At 35.2% G+C, this 18,752-nt stretch overlaps 1 protein-coding gene across 5 annotated transcripts; it reads left to right on the top strand.

Annotated features, from left to right (window-relative positions):
* The first annotated feature begins 9 nt into the window (after nt 1-9).
* Nucleotides 10-10,444, top strand: copz2 (COPI coat complex subunit zeta 2). 5 transcript variants are annotated; one of them, XM_052550131.1, is made up of 11 exons: nt 10-158; nt 440-618; nt 2,997-3,065; nt 3,536-3,620; nt 4,615-4,706; nt 4,915-4,970; nt 5,707-5,784; nt 6,548-6,599; nt 8,685-8,723; nt 8,932-8,964; nt 9,922-10,444. In XM_052550131.1, exons 2-11 carry the CDS (start codon nt 475-477, stop codon nt 9,967-9,969), a joined length of 696 nt encoding a protein of 231 aa, XP_052406091.1. In that variant the 5' UTR covers nt 10-158; nt 440-474; the 3' UTR covers nt 9,970-10,444. The 5 variants fall into 5 exon arrangements, with proteins under 5 accessions (XP_052406091.1, XP_052406093.1, XP_052406092.1 ...); XM_052550133.1 differs by lacking the exon at nt 8,932-8,964; XM_052550134.1 differs by lacking the exons at nt 10-158; nt 440-618 and adding an exon at nt 1,247-1,336.
* The last annotated feature ends 8,308 nt before the right edge of the window (nt 10,445-18,752 follow it).

The raw sequence follows: 18,752 nt of genomic DNA, 5'->3' as shown, positions 1-18,752 counted from the left end.
TTCTTTCGGCTGGAGTCCGTGTTTGGAAGAGATTGCAGATTTTTCCAATAACACATCAGATGTGTTTTCTAGAGCTTTCGTGTTTATCTTTGGACCATGAAACTAGTGCCACGGAATAACTGACAAGAATAAAATGAAACCTACTTTGAACTATTTTGGTATGTACACGTGCATACGGGCTAAATATATTGGTCGATGGTAAATGATGCAATTTGCGGTAATATTTAAAGGGACAGTTGACCCAACAATACAATTTCTGTCATTGCATACATGTTGTACCAAACCAACAAGACCATCTCTGGACCACAAAACTAAGAAGAAGAAAAAAACTCTTGGAAACATGCGTTGACACAAAAGAGAAGAGACTGTTGAATAAAGCTAGGCTTATTTGTGTTTTCTTAGCACACAAAAGTTATTCTTGTAACTTCTTAACATTTAGGTTGAAGCACTGATGTCACGTGGACTATTTTAACGATGTCCTTACTACTTTTCTGGACCTTGAACATGGTAGTTGCATTGCTGTCTATAGAGGGTCAGAAAGCTCTCAGATTTCAAAATGATTTCTTAATTTGTGATCCGAAGATGGACAAAGGTCTTATGGGTTTGAATGACGTGAGGGTGAGTAATTAATGACAGAATTTTCATTTTGGGTGAACTATCCCTTTAATGGTAGCCATTCACAGTTTTTTCTTACTGTGGAAGTCATTGGCTACCTTTAACTGTTTGATTATCAACATTATTTAAAAGAAATGCATGCAGGTTGGAACAACTTAAGTTATTTTATTTATTTTTGTAATTTTGGGTTAACTAGGGAGGAAATTATTTACAGATTATTCTTCTTATTATTATCCTATTATTACTATTATGTGACATTTTAATGAGTGTATTTACAGTAAGCCGTGTTTAAGCAAGCTTCGCCCCTGATCCCTGAACCTTTTCAGCTTTGCTGCCCCCTGTCGCGCTGGTAAGAGGTGACGTTACTTAATTTATTTGCTTACAGCAGGCGTTCATTATCTATTCATTGCATATAATTGCGTAATGAAACTTACTTGTGAAACGAGTTACTCATTAGAGCAAACAAAATGACGCCCAAAATTTAATTCTCAAGACTTCACAATCAAGCGAACAGCAGAGCGTGCAGTGGAAGCCGCCATTGTGGCTCCTGTACCGTAGCGCTGCTGAAGTAGAACTCTATGGTGGGTTTGAGCCAACATGGCGGCTCGAGGGCTGTAGTTGCAGACACGCCCCCTGTGAGTCAGAGGGTTTTAGGAGCGCTATGACAGCTCAAAGCTGTCCACGTCAACACTGCGCTACCACCATGGACTCCGCGGCTCTGGTAGGCTATGTGTGCCCTTTAATCGCTGTTTTTAATTTCTTCACTCAATATAAACGTTGAAATAGTAGATCGACTGGCTTTGGTAGCTTGTACGCAGTTTGTCTTTGACTCAATAGAAAAATATGTTTTCGACAGCAGCAGTTTACTCTTTATAGCCTATTATTCTAAGCCTTCGCGTGCTAAGTTGAAACAGTATTTTTAAGAAGCTATACAATTGTGAACTACTGAAAATATGACGTGTCTGGAATTATCAACGCTCGTGCATGTTTTTATCATTGCCAAAACGAAATTGTTGTTGCCAGAAACAGATCCGGTTTCTCTTTGCGAGCGAATGAAAATGTATGGGAGCAAGCCATAACATTATTTTTATTTTTTCGATTATGAACAGATCATACATTTTAGTGCCTTTGTAATGTGTTCTCGCTTCTTGTGCACTACGGATTTGTTTATATTCATTTTCCACTTGTGGTTAGTTTGTCCTGAAAGTTTTTTTCCGTCTTCTCGTGTGAGATGTAGGTTTTTAAAGTGGGACGTGGATGCCACGTCCTCGACGCGTCTCTGCAGGAGCGGAGCGCGTGATTGATTCCACAGGTGGACACTTGGAGGAGATCAGGGACATTGCTTGCCATGGACATTTTAATACTCTTATGGGTTGACCTATATGGAAACATCAGTACTAATTGCAAATGATTAATACAGTAGCTTTAAAAAAATAATAATAATAATAATAAATACATAGTGGCGTTAGACTGAAATAAGTGCTTTTTATAGCTTTTTTATTATTTCTTTACGATTGTAAACACTATACAAGACGAAGAATGACTTTCTACACTCACACTCACACACACACACACACACACACACACACACACACACACACACACATATATATATATATATATATATATATATATATATATATATATATATATATATATATATATATATGCACACACATTATGCTTTTTTCATTTTAATACAATGTACTGTGTCATCTGAAACACTGAATAGCCGATATTGGAATATATTTTTTACATTTTGTAATTAAAAAGGTGATGCTAACCATGTCGACCGTTTTACGATAAAATTTAATTCATTACTCTTCTTGTAAAAAAAAAAATACAAGGATCTGCACTGTTTACACATAATCTTAAGGTACACAAAAGGAGCCCTTTCATGGAAGTAACCATGGGTGAAGATATGCTGCATGTTTTTATTGTTATATATAACAGTTTTTACGAGTGAGAGGGTCGATGGTAACACTTTTAAAAGATGGATTTTCAGTGCAAGTATTCCAGTGAAATAGATGATAGAGATTAATTGTTGGGCCCTGAAGGTCCACATCGAGACAGAACTCTCTTGTATTCCAACCAGATGGGCTGAAAAGATGCTCAGATGATAGGTTTCTCCTTCTGTTCGCCTGGCTCAAGTTCTGTGATACACTCAGACTTTGAATCAGTGGTAGTCAGTGCATGACAGAACTTTGGCCCGGACGGACCCAGTCATTTGAGAGCCAACAACTTCCTCTTTTTATAGTTTTTTCCTGTCTGTATCATGTAACTGTATCATTTCAAGGGTGTAGGCTATTTATGACATATGAGATATGAAAAAAAAGTAATGTTGAATGTTTGGAAAATAACGTTGACCTATTTTTAACCAGGAACCCTCGCTCTACACTGTGAAGGCTGTTTTCATCTTAGACAACGATGGAAACAGACTTCTTTCAAAGGTGAACAGACCCCATGTACCCTTCTAAAATATTCATTCTTGTCATCAAAGATGAACATATTCTTGAACTCTAGACATTTGTTATTTTCAAAAACAATGCAATTGTTTAACCATTGGCACATTAGCCATTCAATAATATTTGAACTTTCAACAAATATTAAATGAAGTTTTATGCTGCTTTATATCGATTGAGGTGCAAAATCTTGCTTCTATAGAAATTCACCAGACAATCTGGAATAAAAAAAAAAAAGACATTTATTTTGGGGATTTTTTTTTTTTAAAGGAAATTACAAGCATGTTTGTTAGAACAGTGTTGGAAATAAACTTTGGAGGATCTCCTCTTTTGTGTAGTCATTTTATGAAGAAAAAAACAAACATGTGCAGACATGAAAAAGTGGAAATATGAGTTAAGCATTATGTATAGGCCTACATAGTCATGTACTATAACAAAAGATCCCTGTGCTGTTTCAGTACTATGATCCAGAACTCTATCCCTCGATGAAAGAGCAGAAGAATTTTGAAAATAACGTCTTCAACAAAACACATAAAGCTGACAGTAAGTTCATTATTTAATAATTCCTCATGTACGTTGCTTTTTGCTAATCAATATGCTGCCAGATGTACTGCTTGTAGTGAGTAGACCTGATTGGCTGCTTTATGTTCCAACTCAAGCTCTTCAGATCAATGTTTCGTAGTAAATTCAAGGAAGTTTAGAGATTTGATTGTGCCGATTGGGACCACAACCCCTCTCAAAGTAAAATAATAAGTGTCCCAGATCAGTCCCTGATCAAGTAACTAGTTTACAGTGGTCATTGGAACTTGCATTTGCAAGAGTCCTCTGGGGTTTTCAGGTCAGATTACTGTAAAACTGGGTGGAGAACCTGTTCTAGAGTTCATAAATGTTTCTGTCACTTGCCCTGTGGGGTGAAGGAGGATGACACCGGGAAAACAAAACCACCCTGATCCTTTCACCTGTTTAGGTGTTAACTGTTTAACATGGTCAAAATACACACCTGTATTTGTCTCTTAAAGGTGAACCCGGAGAAATGTGAAACTGTCCTGTCTGTTTAAATTTCTTGGAGTTTGCTGTTATTCTTCAACCAGATATTCAGACATACTGAGATTTAGGTCTAAAGGGCCCGAAAAAGCTCTTTTGACCTGCAGTTGTTAAGCTTCACATGAAACTTTCAGTAATCAGACACACCCGGTCCTGTAAACACAGTGTCTCAAAGTAAAACACTGTCCTGGGATCAGTTTTCCTAGTACAAACGAAACTGATCTTCAATTGGCATTGAAAAAGTATGTGGTATTTTTTGTGTGCTGTCTGTTGCTTTCAATCGTTGGAGTTTCTGTGGTAATAAACTTAGCGCCACCTAGTAGCAGTTTGAGAGTCATATTTATTTATCTCTTGTACCCAAAAGTGTAAAAAAAAAAAAAAGGTTATTTAGATTGGTAAATGTTTGTTCTATATCTCTAACAGGTAACTGAACATACATATTTTTATGAATAAATGGTAAATCTTGTTGGATTTATGTCTTGTGTTTGCACAGATGAAATCGCCTTCTTAGAGGGAATGACGATAGTCTACAAGAGCAGCATTGACTTGTTCTTCTATGTAGTTGGCAGCCCTCAGGAGAATGAGGTAAGTCCTGTATACAGATGAGCTGGCCTGTGATTGGCTGAAGTGTTGTCCGCGCTCCAATCTTGTCACTTGTTTCTGACCATTACGGAGAGCGGGTCAGTTTTGGACACTATTTGATATCTGTGCAGTTTTGTTTGTGAAAGAGGATGCACAACTAACAAAACGTCAGCTGATGTGTCTCTCTTTTCCTGTATTTGTCTGATCTCAGCTCATGCTGATGGCAGTGTTGAACTGCTTGTTTGAGTCTCTCAGTCAGATGTTGAGGTGAGTTCATGCTCTAATATACCATCACTGTTCAAAATGTTGGGTTCAGTGTTTTTTTTTAAAGAAATGAATACATTTATCCTGCAAGGATGCATTAAATTTATCAAAAGAGACAGGAAACACTATAGATTTCTGTTTTTAAATAAATGCAGTTCTTTTGTAAATGCAGTTCTGTCTTCATCAAAGACTGTCTAAATAAAATATATCAGTCATTCCACAAAAATATTAAGCAGCACAACATTTATAATGAGAAGAAATGCTTCTTGAGCCGATAATCATTATTTTAGAATGATTTGTGATGGATCATGACGACTGGAGTAAAGATGCTGAGAATTCAACTTTGCATCACAGGACAAATTTTTTTGTTAAAAACAAAAGTTTAAAAAAAAATTATATTAAGTTATAATATTTGATCAAATAAATGCAGCCTTGGTAATCATAATAAACTTCTATCAAAAAACTTTAAAAAAATCTTACCAGCACCAAACTTTTGAAAGGTTATATATGAAATCTGAGGCCTAGTGATATTCGGACAACATTGTATCTTTAGATTTTTAAGAACAGTTTAGTTTTGACACTGTATGCAGTTCTAGCTGCCTATAGGCTTAACCATGTCAGAATTCCCAGAATTCTTGGCATCAAGCCTCCTGTGGTAACCACAGAAACTGGTGAAGTGCAGCGCGGGATGTTACAGAAGAACTCTTGTGTGCTCAGATGTCTGGTTCTTCTCCAACAGGAAGAATGTGGAGAAAAGGACTCTGCTGGATAATATGGATGGAGTGTTCCTAGTGGTGGATGAAATCATCGATGGAGGGTGAGTAACACTGTTCTCTTTTAGAACCTGCACAGTCCAGTTGAATTTAAATGTACTCCGGTCTTCAGTGTCCCATGATGCTTCAGAATCATTCTGATATGCTGATTTGGGGCTCAGGAAACTTATTACGGTCAATGTGGAAAACCATGCTTAAAGGGTTAGTTCACCCAAAAATGAAAATTCTGTCATTAATTACTCACCCTCATTTCGTTCCAACCTCATAAGACCTTCGTTCATCTTCAGAACATAGATTAAGATATTTTTGATGAAATCGAAATGACCCTCCATAGACAGAAACACAACTGACATGTTCAAGACCCAGAAAGGTAGTTAGGGTTAAAAGGTTAAATTGTTAAAATTCAAAGGTTCAGGTTCAGCCCTTATTTTATGAAGCTATGAGAATACTTTCTGTACTAATTGAAAACAAAAATAACACATTTCTTAAGACATGACAGTGCAACGACACATGCATGTGCATTCCTCTGCTTGTGAACCAGGTGCAGTGCATCCGGGTTCTACGTCAGCATGCGTGGTCCTGTCATGACTGACACCCAATTTTTGTTTTCTTTGCGCACAAAACTATTCTTGGGTTAACTATGCCTTTAATATTTTAGTTGAAATTGTATATACTCAATAACCAGACTGACTGAGTTTATCATTATCATGAGGGTCGCTTTTATTTAAAAAATGTCAACGCTGACAATTTTGTGTGGTAAAATTAACGTTTTTCTACATTCATGTGTTGCCCGTTGACATGTTGCAGGGTGATCCTGGAGAGTGACCCCCAGCAGGTCATTGAAAAGGTCAACTACAGGGTAAGAGACTGTATAGAAGAGCACATATCATTGTGTAATGAACTGACAGTGTTTGTTTCCTGTATTTAGGAGTTCTGCTCTGACAGTTTGTTATTATACACCAGACAGTTGTTAGATGTGACAAAAGTACTGCAAGTCAGCAGTTTCTAGTTTCTAGCTTGCTTTTTTTACTCCGAATCACTGCTTCCTGTCTTTATAACTACCTCGGCAAATCATTTCAGCTTGACAGGAAGTTGCCCTTTTTTTTTGTCCAGTTTGTGGTTTTTATTTTTAATGTGTGTGTGGAAAAGAGGGCTAAACAGAAGATCCGTTCTGTTATTCTATAACTAATGTGTCCCTTTCACTTGCATACACAAACACACAGACTAAATGTCCCCTCTCTTGCCCTGTCAGTGTTTGTCGGAGCAAGCGTATGGCTTCGTCCTTTTTGATTACATCACTGGTAACGTGGAGGGCCAAGGAGAGAGGCGGCAGCTACTGTAGCTCTCCTTTCCTCCCTTTCCTCTCTCTCCCGTTGATTTAGAGCTGGATAGACGCAGACGAGGGTGAGAGAGTGGACAGGTAACTGCATGGCATGCACAAGCGTGAGTGAAACTCACAAGAGGAGCAGCTGTAACTCAGGCGGGCGATCAGTATTAAAAAAGCGTCTCGCTGACATCTGACCATAAACCTTTCGCTGCGGAGTGGGAGACACTGAGTCACATCTTTGAGTTACGCTCGCATAAACTCTCTCAATCAAAGACCGGCATGATTTCAACGCAGCTGACCTCAGACCACGCTTCTGATTTATGCTGCTATGAGTTTTATTTTTTACTCCCGTGCAGGGGGGGCGGGATCTCCTACTAAAATCCACCCTTAAAATAAATGTTAAAATTCACATAAAATGTGAATGCATTACAAAATAGAATACAAATAAATAGTACCACTAAATTAATCTTTAAATTCTATCTAAAAAATCTAATCACAGGCAAATGTATATTGTCAGTATATACTATAAATATTTTTTATAAAAAATATATATATATTTTTTTTTTAGCTGTAAAAATGGAAATGTATTATCCATTAATACATTGTAGCAGCTGGCGAACGTTTTATTTTGTCATCTTTCAGATGATTTTCAGACTGGTCCTGCTCCAGTAAAGTGGATTTGCATTTTTTTTTTTATTATTAATTATTATATTTTTAAATTGCAATGTATAATATGTGAATCCAGTACAAATGGACATTGCTAGGGTGTCATCTGTGGGAATATGTTGCCCCACTAAGGTTGTATTTATTGATTTTTATAATTTTCATATTATTCATATTTATTTTAAATGTCATCATAATTAACATTTAAAATTTAAAACAAAAATGCAAACCTCAGACAAATGTATTTTTTAATAAATCTTGAAGTGTTTTTATTTTATTTATTGGAATTTTTTTTTAACACTAGTGACATTTCAATGAATTATCAGTGAATAGACTGTACTTAATTACTTGTTTGTTTGTTTAGACTCACACAATTTGATGTATTACTTTATATTAGAAGTACCATATAAATACATTTTAGCAGCTGGGGCATAACTTTATTCTGTGATCTTCTAGATGTTTTTTTAGACTCAGTTTTAATGATTTTCTTGTTCTGGTGTAGTGCTCGACCTATATGGACTTTTATATAATATCTATAAAGCAACTGATGGCTAAAATAAGTCCAATATATACATAATAAACATAATCAAATGAATACATGCATAATATTTACTAAACATTTGCTTAATTGACAACAGAAAATGCGGCCATTATTATCAAGCAATGCCATTAATCTCAAATCAGGCAGAAATGTGCAGATCATTGGGTCTGTTATTACTTCAAATGTCCTCTGTGTGTTCTTGCTACAGCTTTGGGACACTGTTTTTGGTCATTAGTGATGTTTAACATTAGTAGCAGTGGAGTTACAGTGTGTTGGTGACCTTTAACCTTCACTTTGGCATACAGTAACAGCTTCAAACAAATTGCATGATATGTTTGGCTTGGTTGGTTGTAGTTTATGTTGGTTAGTTATTATTTTAAATGTAATTGTTTTTATTTTTGCCTTTTTTACAGGCAGATGACAGCCCATTATCAGAACAGAGTGTGGCACAGGTACTGAACACATAATGAACTTACATAGAAAATCGCAAACACAGAGACACTGTAATAAGGCATTTCCCTTCTTTTAACATCTTTGCATAAAACACTTTTACAGTTCAAAACTTGTTAAAAGGTCTGAAATGGTTTGCTTTCTGTCTTCTGTCATTAACGCCTGGACTGATTTTAGTCTCGCTCTAACCACTAACTCTAACCTTGACAGCACATCACTGAAAAACTGGCTCTCACCTCTAATGTAAGTGCATGAACACTCACATATATGTATGCATGCTGAGGCGAGCAGGCATGTGCATTGAAGATACTGAAATATGTTATTCAGCCTTTAGTTTAAATCTTTGATACATTATATCTGAGTGACAACAGAGGTGTAATATCATAGATAATGGACTGAAACTAATCTAAAGGGAAGTTTAATTATAAAAAGGCGTCACAGTAGATGGAAGCAATTGTTAAGAAGCTCGGATCGTAATGTGGTCTTCAGATGCCCCCTTGTGGCCATAATATGAAATTGTTAGTGTGTGGTTGGGGAGTTTTTTTATTACGATAGTAATATCCCCGCTATCAGGAAACTCAGAACGTTCTGGCAAGATTCTCTCAAACCTATGAACAAATGTTTCCCCGGTAACATTATGTTATCTAGTCTTTAACAATGTTCTCAAAACGTTAGCACAAAACATTAGTTAGATTCCATCCATGGTCTTGTTTTAGAGAACATTCAAAAGAAACATGTTTGCAAAATTATAGAATTAAATGTCCCTTTACTGTTCCCATAAGCAGGATCTATTTGTTTGTTATATTTTATTTCATATACTACTTTTTTTATTTTTATGAAATAAATTTTACACTTTTTTTATATTTTGTTTTTGAAGAACATTCAAAATTTGTGATTTCATAACTTAATAAAATCGATGCAAAACAGTTTTTGTTGTTGTTGCATACACCTCCTTATGGCATCTGGCATTATCAAAATATAATGATTTTAATTGCTTTTATTTTATCTATCTATCTATTGTTTTAAAACAGTGTTTTGCACCTATATTGCCTTGCTTCAGAATGAAATATTAATACTCACAATATATATTATATTAACTGATTAACAACTCACATTATTTTATATTGAATTGCATATGTGTTGTCATTGTGGTACAGTTTTTTTGTTGATTTGACTAATCCACCTTGTTTTATTTTTCAGGTGTTACAATCAGCAAAGGAGCAGATCAAGTGGTCGATTCTAAAATAACATTTCTCCATGACCTCTGAAGGAACCTGTAAATTATTGCAAGGGAATTTCGTTTTTTATTTTTAATGAGTTGTAATGTAATTAATTATTAAAGTAGTACACATGGTAGTTAACGTTTAGTGCTGGTGTATTTATATTTGTTTGTCAAAGAGTAAATTAGGTAATTTGTGTGTGTGTTTTTTTTAAATGATATAAAAGGCATATTTGCTCACTGGGCTCTGAACCAAATATCAGCCAATGCACAAATACCTGTCTATTTCCCAATCAGCTTTAAAGCAATTGCAATTCTATTTAACCTCTGCAAATATTGCTGTTCTGTTTAGAAAAGGTACAGTTATGTTTCCTTTCAGCATAGCCTCTCATTTAAATGGTCATATGTCAAAGCTTTATTATCTAAACTTGTCTTTTGTCAGTTTTGGTATTTTTGTTTTGCTTTACAACCTGTTGTGAAAAAATAAATGACTGCGTTCTGTTACACTAGGCATATATATATATATATATATAACAAAATATTTTGCAGTTTTTTTTTTAATAAAGAAAGTGCAATATTATGAAATTGAGTCCACTATAATATTAATAATTTTCTGACGAGCCACAACTAAACACTACATGTACTGTAGTTTAGAAGTAGGAAAATATCATTTAAAATGTTTATAAAAAATGTCAAAGACATTTCAGAAGGCTATATTTTATTTTCTAATAAAATAAACTATTCTGTGGTTTAATTTTTAAAACCATGGTTTCAGGAAGTAGGGGAGAGTGGGGACAGTTGCAACGTGTGGCAGTTGCAACATTGCTGATTTTTCCAATCAGGAATGAGCTGGAGTCATGACACTTCTACTGCACATGCTCAATATGCCCTTCCTTCTTTCTGGAAGTTAACAGCCACATGTGAAACTACCTTATGGGAGAACTGAAATTCAAGGCAAAAAAGTAACTTTTTTTACAACTAGATTTTTTGTCATAATGTCTAAACTGATTAAGCATTGGTCTTTATAGTTTTATAGTTTGAATGTGCAGTTTCTTAGCTCTTAACAGACCTAGGTACAATGTGTTCAAGTTAATTTGTTAGGCTGGCATCACAGTTTTAAAATGGCTGCCAGGAGGTGGGACAGTTGCAACGCATTGTTGCAACTGTCCCTCATGGCAATAATAATGACAATTAGATACATTTTTTATATAAAAGGCAAATGGAACACCAGGCAATGTGCAGAATGGCTTTAGCAGCACTGAAATGTGGCCTTATAACCAAGATAAATTCAAAGACAGTGACTTTGCACCATCTTTGGTGACGGACCAGCCGCCACCACCAGTCCTTCCAGAGCAAGCTGTGACATCTGCTCCTTTGGAAGTCTCTCCAGTGCACACAGGGACTTCTGCCTCTTCTGCAGTTCCTCCAGTGCAAGCTGAGTTGTCATGCAAGTCTGTTAGACCTCACCCCAGAGCAGGACCACAGAAGATAACGAAAGCAAACGGTATAGGAAAAAATGCAAACTGGCCATCTTGACAGACACCCCCGGAAAGGGGGCTTTGGAGAGGGAGCAAGCAAAAGTTAAGAGAAAGCCAACACAAGTTAAGAGAAAACTGACAAAAAACACACTGGAAACAAGCCAACAAACCAAACCAAACCATTATGAAATTGTTAAGGCCTACATAAATCAGTTTGTGAGATTTACAAAGGTGTTACATGGTTGTGTACTTGTTTTTTTAACTTTAATAAGTTAACTCTGTGAACTCTTGTCTCAAATAAACTAAAAAAGATAAATAATATTTCAGATAAACTGAAAAATGATGCCAAAGTATGAGTTTTATTACATCTAAATGACTGTTGCAACTGCCCCTCGGTATTGTTGCAACTGTCCCCACATATGGGGACAGTTGCAACATTTTTCAGGGTCCATTTAAGTACAAATTACTTTCATATTATCACATGTACACATGTTGCAACAGTATGGGCAGGTAGGTGATATATATGGGTTTAATATATATATATTTTGTCTTTCTAATACAAACAGTCGCTGAGAAACTGAAGGAAATGTAAAAAGTGTTGCAACCGCCCCCACTCTCCCCTACTTGTGCACAAAAATGTAATTTATCTAATAAATGTTTTTATTTATTTAATTTTATTTGAGGATTTGTTGAGTAATTTCTCTCTTAAGACCGAATGACAATACGACAACAATGCTGATTCTCTATTGGAGAGAGAAGAGTGAATGTAGACCAATCAGATTTGTTCCCTATTGAATATTCTGCATAAATGCGAATATATTTAATAGTAACAAAAAGAGGGTGTGGCTTGAACTGCCATTGGATGCCGTGGGCCAATGAAAATCGCGAAGCCGAGGCTCCGCCTACTGAGGACTCGTCGAAGCGTGACTGGTCGCAGACATTAAAACTGGGCGTTGACTTCTGAAAGCGTGGGTGAACTTCAACACCCAATCACATTTGACTCTTTCTTTTCGGCTCATGCCAGCCAAATCTGACCTGTTAATTACCACTAGCCCAAATAAAGCATACAGGCTAATAATAATTAGTTACCCAAATGTTCTGGTTAAATTTAGAGGTTTAATTTAGTAATGATTATAAATTTAGACCTGACAAAAATAGCAACAAATAACATTATGCATACAGCCCACCATATCTCATTCTACAAATAAATAAGACTATCAGAAAGTAAGCACAATTTGCTACATGTGGCTACAATTACAACGTTTTAAACAGTAGGCCTAAACATGAAATATAAGCAAAATCCACAGTATATTCCGTTCTTATATAAAATTATTATATTTAATTACAAATTTTCTTATCCTATTAAGGCGAGCTAACACTTGGGCAAGCTGGCATTATTATCAAGCAATGCCATTAATCTTAAATCAGGCAGGAAAGTGCAGATCCTTTGGTCTGGTATTACTTCAGTTGTTGTTCTTGCTACAGCTTTTTGTTGTTATTTTTTGGACATTAGTTTTTTGTTGCTGTTGTTGTTTTTACAACCTGTTGTCACCTATTCTTGACTGCGTTTCCCAAAATCATTGTAGGCTTAAGTTGATTGTAAAAACTATCGCATGAATCGTCTGGGACTTGGGGACCGTATCTCAAAACCATCGTAATTTAAGTAGTACTTGAAAATCTTCTCAAGTGCATCTCTAAAACAGGATTATGAGGTCACCAGCAGGACAATCGGCAGAGTGCACCTTTACCTTTATTCAAGTCCAATGTGATTATAATTAAGGCTTTTGGTTGTACTTTATTGTACACTTTATTGATCGTTTTTTAATATTAAATTATAAATTAAGTGATTGACAAGTGTAGAAAAATATAAGTAGAAATACACTTCTAACTTAAATCACAAAAAAAAATAAGAAAAAAAAATAAGTAATGTAGTAAATATTCTTCAAAGGCTGGGAAAACCAGGGATAAGCTAAAAGCAAAAAAAGACTTGCTGACGTGCACAAAATCCGGTAATGTATTGGACCCGTAAATAACAGATATTATTTAATATATCGTATAATATTAATCTAGGCTACTATATAGTAATCGTATACTATATTATATTTCAACATTTCAGCACTTGACAAATGGATAGCGACTGCTAGCACTTAAAGCACTACGTGTGACTGTGTAAGTGCATTTTGGGAAACGCACGTGAAACAATAACGAACGATTGTAAAAAGTGCTGCTTTAGGAGTCGCTATCCGTTTGTCAAGTGCTGAAATGTTACTTAATATAATGGCTCCTAATTAGTTACTTGAAATGTTAACCTAATGCTGCGTTCCAGACAACTCGGATATTATATTATATTATATTATATTATATTATATTATATTATATTATATTATATTATATTATATTATATTATATTATATTACATAGTGTATAATATTATAACCAACTCTACATTATATATATATATATATATATATATATATATATATATATATATATATATATATATATATATATATATATATATATAGGCTATATATAGATATATAGATATAGATAGATAGAAAGATAGATAGATAGATAGATAGATATAGATATAGATATATATATTGCACGACAGCAATTCATTTCAGACCCCCCACGCCCGAGTCTTTATAGCATATTTCCTATATTACACATATTTTTTTTATTTTGTGTATTTCTTTATAAAGGAAATAATTAAACTTTTTATTTTTTATAATAAAGTGAACAATAAAGTAGGACAATCAAATCCTTAGCCTATTATAATCACATTGCACTTAAATCAAGTTAAGAATTCATAAGAAGACAGATTTATGTTATACTACCTTACTCAAGTAGAAATTTGGGGTATCTATACTTTATTGGAGTAATTATTTTTCAGCTAACTTTTTACCTCTACTCCTTACATTTTCACGCAATTATCTGTACTTTCTGCTCCTTACATTTTAAAAATAGGTTCGTTACTGCTATTTCATTCCGGCTTGTCATCATTCAATAAAATAAAAGAAAAAAAAAAAAGAAGAAAAAGAAAAAGAAAAAAACTATCCAGATAAATCGCGCCATCCGGATGGAGTGAATTTGATTGTGGTTGGATGAGAAGTATAAACATATGCCATTCCGACACCCTATTGGTTTGTACGCGATCCATCGATCCATCACACCTGCACATGACACAGATCACATCACACTCCGGCAAGGACATACTTTAGCCAGTGGTGGGCTCGTAAAAAGTTATCATTTATCAAATGGGTGCTTTCTCTTCATCCTCGCGAATTAAGCTTCCCAAATTGTTCAACATTTAATATAACATTATAGTCATTATGGCTTATGGCCTTTAGAAAAATGTTTTTTTTTTAAGGTGGGGTAGTTACCCCTGTGGCGTGGCCTAAGCTTTTGTTCTTAATGGCGTTTTTTCCCCTACATTACTTTTTCTTTTTTGAAACCAGTACTTTTGCACTTTTACTTGAGTAAAAAGTTTGAGTTGATACTTCAACCACTACAAAAGTCTTTTTTAAACCCTAGTATCTATACTTCTACTTGAGTAATGAATGTGAATACTTTTGACATCAGTGGTGTACCTCCACAATAGCCTACCATTTTTGGCCTGTTTATTTGTGCTTTTTCAAAACCTCCAAATTTAATCTCTTTATTTATATGTTAGAGAGAGAGAGAGAGATTAATTGCTCATTTTGTATAATAAATAGATAAATAAAATGAAATGTCAAAAAATGAAGGAATCAGTGAGGAAGATTCACACACAAAATTCACATGCAGGTGTTGTTTTAAATATTATGGACTTGCCTTCAAATCAGCCACAACAAATAATGAAATTACAATTGTAGCCTAATCTATCTATTTTTATGTTTTGATAAGATCAATATATATATATATAGTGTGTGTGTGTGTGTGTGTGTGTGTGTGTGTGTGTGTGTGTGTGTGTGTGTGTGTGTAAACATTAAGATTTCATGTTTTTATCCATTTGATGGAAAGTGTGTATAGGCTATTTTAGGTTTTAGGTGACATCATGAGTTTAACAATACCTAATAGTTGAGCACACATATTGCAGTGTTAAAAATGCTCATGGAAATCAGTGATATAGAGACTGTATTGGTAAAAGTAATTTACGAGTTTGAATATAATTATTGGTACATAATCAAGCTGAATGTAGGCTAGAAACCTGTGAAATCGAGTAGAATTGACATTAATTATTAAAAAGTTGGAACAAATGTCGGAAATTGGGTAAAGACTTTACAGAATACTGTCACTGAATGTGTTTTCTTAGAAAGTATTTTACAGATGTTGGCTATCAGTGTAAGTTGCCAAGGAGTGGTGAATGATTGTTGTGTTTGTCTTTATCGCCATCTAATGGACAATTGGAAATCTACACTGTCAACTTGAAAAAGCCAGACTCTCAGCATCTAATGCGTTTATGCTCAATGTAAATTAAATATACTGAGCACAAAAGAAGATATAAACAGTTGCTGGTTACCATTGACCTTCATAGCATAGAAAAAAATACTATTGAGGTCAATGGCTATAAGCAACTGTTTGTTTCTCAACATTCTTCAAAATATCTTCTTTTGTGTTCATCAGAAGAAAAAAAAAAAAAAAAAAGAAACTCGCAGAGGCTTGAGGGTATGACAGAAATTCCAGTTTTGTCTGAGCTATATCCCTTAACAGGCCTAAGATTGTTTTTGGTCTAATTAAGTCAACCCAGTCTGTTGGCTGGGTTTGGAGGTTCAGCCAGGCCAGGCTGGGAAATTCGACCGGCTTGGCCAGGATGTGAGACCATCTAAAACCAGCAAACCAGCATCTCTTTGCAGCATCCTTTTCCCAAAGATATCATGGATGTATTTTTAACCCTTGTAGTAATCCATCATTTATGCCATCATGTTTCCTGCATGTAATTATACAGTGGGGTCATAGAGCGAACACACACACACACACACACACACACACACACACGTGTTGCTGCATCTTCACATCCTCAGGAAATGTGTTTTTAAGAGAGTAGAGGGTGTTAATAGATTTCAGATCGCTTGCAGCTGCTCTCACAAAGTGCTTCAAAGTGAAGAAGCGCCGGATGAAAGAACTCGCCTTCGTCTGTCACAGATCTCTTCATGGGATAGAGACACGCAACACTGTGGGCTTGTCCCGAAACACAGCCCTCCACGAGGTCACAACAGCACGCTAATGTCCTCAAGGACTTGACCTTGAGAAGATTTGTCTACATATTTCTCATTTTTTGCCATGAGAAATCTGACCTTGTTTCCCCTGTGCTGAATCGTTTATTGATATGGTGAAAGACACATTTATGGATGATGACATAAAGCTGAAGGCATTCATAAAGTCAAACAAATGTGTTCAAGTAAACCCTACCACATATTTCTAATTCAAGCACAGAGTTGGCATCTATCTATCTATCTATCTATCTATCTATCTATCTATCTATCTATCTATCTATCTATCTATCTATCTATCTATCTATCTATCTAAAGTGCATAGCTATACATCCTGTGTCACATGATTTCAAATTTAAATCAATAATTTAAAAAAATAAATAAATAAACTTTAATTTTCACTGGGTTCTAAACTTATAAAATAAAATACATTTATAGAATATAACATTATGACTGTATTATGTTTTAAAAATAATAATAGATAATCATTACAGGGTATTTCAACCCCAAACATTTTTAAAGGCCGAAATCACAATCACCAAAACTGGCATATTCTATTATTATTCTATTCTATTAGTGTGAAAAAAAAAAATATATATATATATATATATATATATATATATAATATACACAATTGTCTTTCACTGAACGACATCTTATTAAATAATAAATGAAGTCAATCACACTTCATGGTGTATAAATGTCAAGCTGGCTCTATTAATCAATGAATTATGAGGGGGTTCAGTTTTGAAACACTGATTGGTCATATGGTCACCCATAATTGGGCATAAGAGCATCTGGGAAGTACAGGCAATGTGGATTTTGGTTTACATCACAGGAGCCAGTTGGCATATGGTGAGACCTTTGAACTGTTCCTCATATTTCACTTATTGGCACAAGTGTCATGCTTGTCGTGGAGAAATCATACTGCTGGTCTGTTCGGAATCAGTTATGGATAACAGGAAGATCGAGAGTTCATGTGAAAGAGTGTGCTAGTTTGAACCTTTTTAAGACATGGTGAACTGTGGTGATTGGAAGTACAGGACACAAAATGACAATTTTGTTTCTGCTTTTAGATCTCATGTTAGCCCTGTGTGATGATTGTGACTGCATTTCTGCTGGATATGACAAGCCTCACTTTACAGTTCAGCAATCTGAAGATATTCCTTTGCGTTCAGCTGCAACAGTTAAAGTCCATGAACACCCAAAGAGCAGCACAAATCATTAAGAGTCTAACCTCGCTCAGAATTTCAGTCAAACCATGCAGCACAGCAAGGGGTTGCTGCATATATAGGAGATGGAGTGAAGAAACTGAGCGTGATTGGTTGGCAGCTGTTTAGCATACTCTCCCTGAATGGCTAAGGAGCTGACATTGATGGATTGGTCCTTTACTGATTGGTTCCTCTTAAAAATGACGTTCACAAATGCAGGGCAGGGCTAAACATATGGGGTGTGGCTAATTTAATGTGTGCTGTCAATCACCAAGATCCCTCAACACATGAAGAAAGTGTTAACAGTTTTGCCAGCCAACATTTTTGTTTAAAGTACTATATTTATCATTTAAACCATGGATTATCAATTCAACACTTTTGTAGAAAAGAAAAGAATTTCATGCATACCAAACAAAAGCTACACATAATTTCACTTTTAATCTACTGAACAATTTAACAATTTCTCTATTTATCACAGTGGTACTGAAGATAAATATGGAAACAATTCACGTGAAAATGAAGGTAAAGTAACGGATGAAAACCTATTTTTCAAACTGTAGCTGACAATTAATAAATCAAGTGTTTGTGAGTCGTCACATTCATCTTCCTGGCAGGTTCATCTGGAATATTAACTTATACTCAAACTGCTGAAAGAAAAAAAATATGAAATGAACTATTTGAATCGTCTGTTTCTTGGAAGAACCTAACAGTGTGGTGTATTTTGGAGGTCTGTGTTATTTAACTCAGGGCCTTAAGTATGGTACTAAATTACACTGTGCTGTCACATGGACTTAAAAGCATTTTAAAATATGTGTTGGGCTGGACCTCGAGATCTCATGAAATGAATCCATCCATGAAGCCAGGCGCTTCCAAGCAGACACAAGGCCGTGTGGAAGGCCTGAGCTCATGGAGAAACTCCCGCCATTTT

The sequence above is a fragment of the Carassius gibelio genome, chromosome B3 (genome assembly GCF_023724105.1).
Source record: "Carassius gibelio isolate Cgi1373 ecotype wild population from Czech Republic chromosome B3, carGib1.2-hapl.c, whole genome shotgun sequence".
Lineage (NCBI taxonomy): Eukaryota > Metazoa > Chordata > Actinopteri > Cypriniformes > Cyprinidae > Carassius > Carassius gibelio.
This window is presented reverse-complemented; position numbering and strand designations above follow the sequence as displayed.

What these genes read in the sequence shown, in the direction of transcription:
- copz2 (XM_052550131.1), top strand. Translation starts at nt 475, where the DNA reads ATGTCCTTACTACTTTTCTGGACCTTGAACATGGTAGTTGCATTGCTG. An exon ending in CAGAACAGAGTGTGGCACAG is followed by an intron (nt 8,724 to 8,931) that starts GTACTGAACACA and finishes TAACCTTGACAG; the next exon opens with CACATCACTGAAAAACTGGC. An exon ending in AACTGGCTCTCACCTCTAAT is followed by an intron (nt 8,965 to 9,921) that starts GTAAGTGCATGA and finishes TTTATTTTTCAG; the next exon opens with GTGTTACAATCAGCAAAGGA.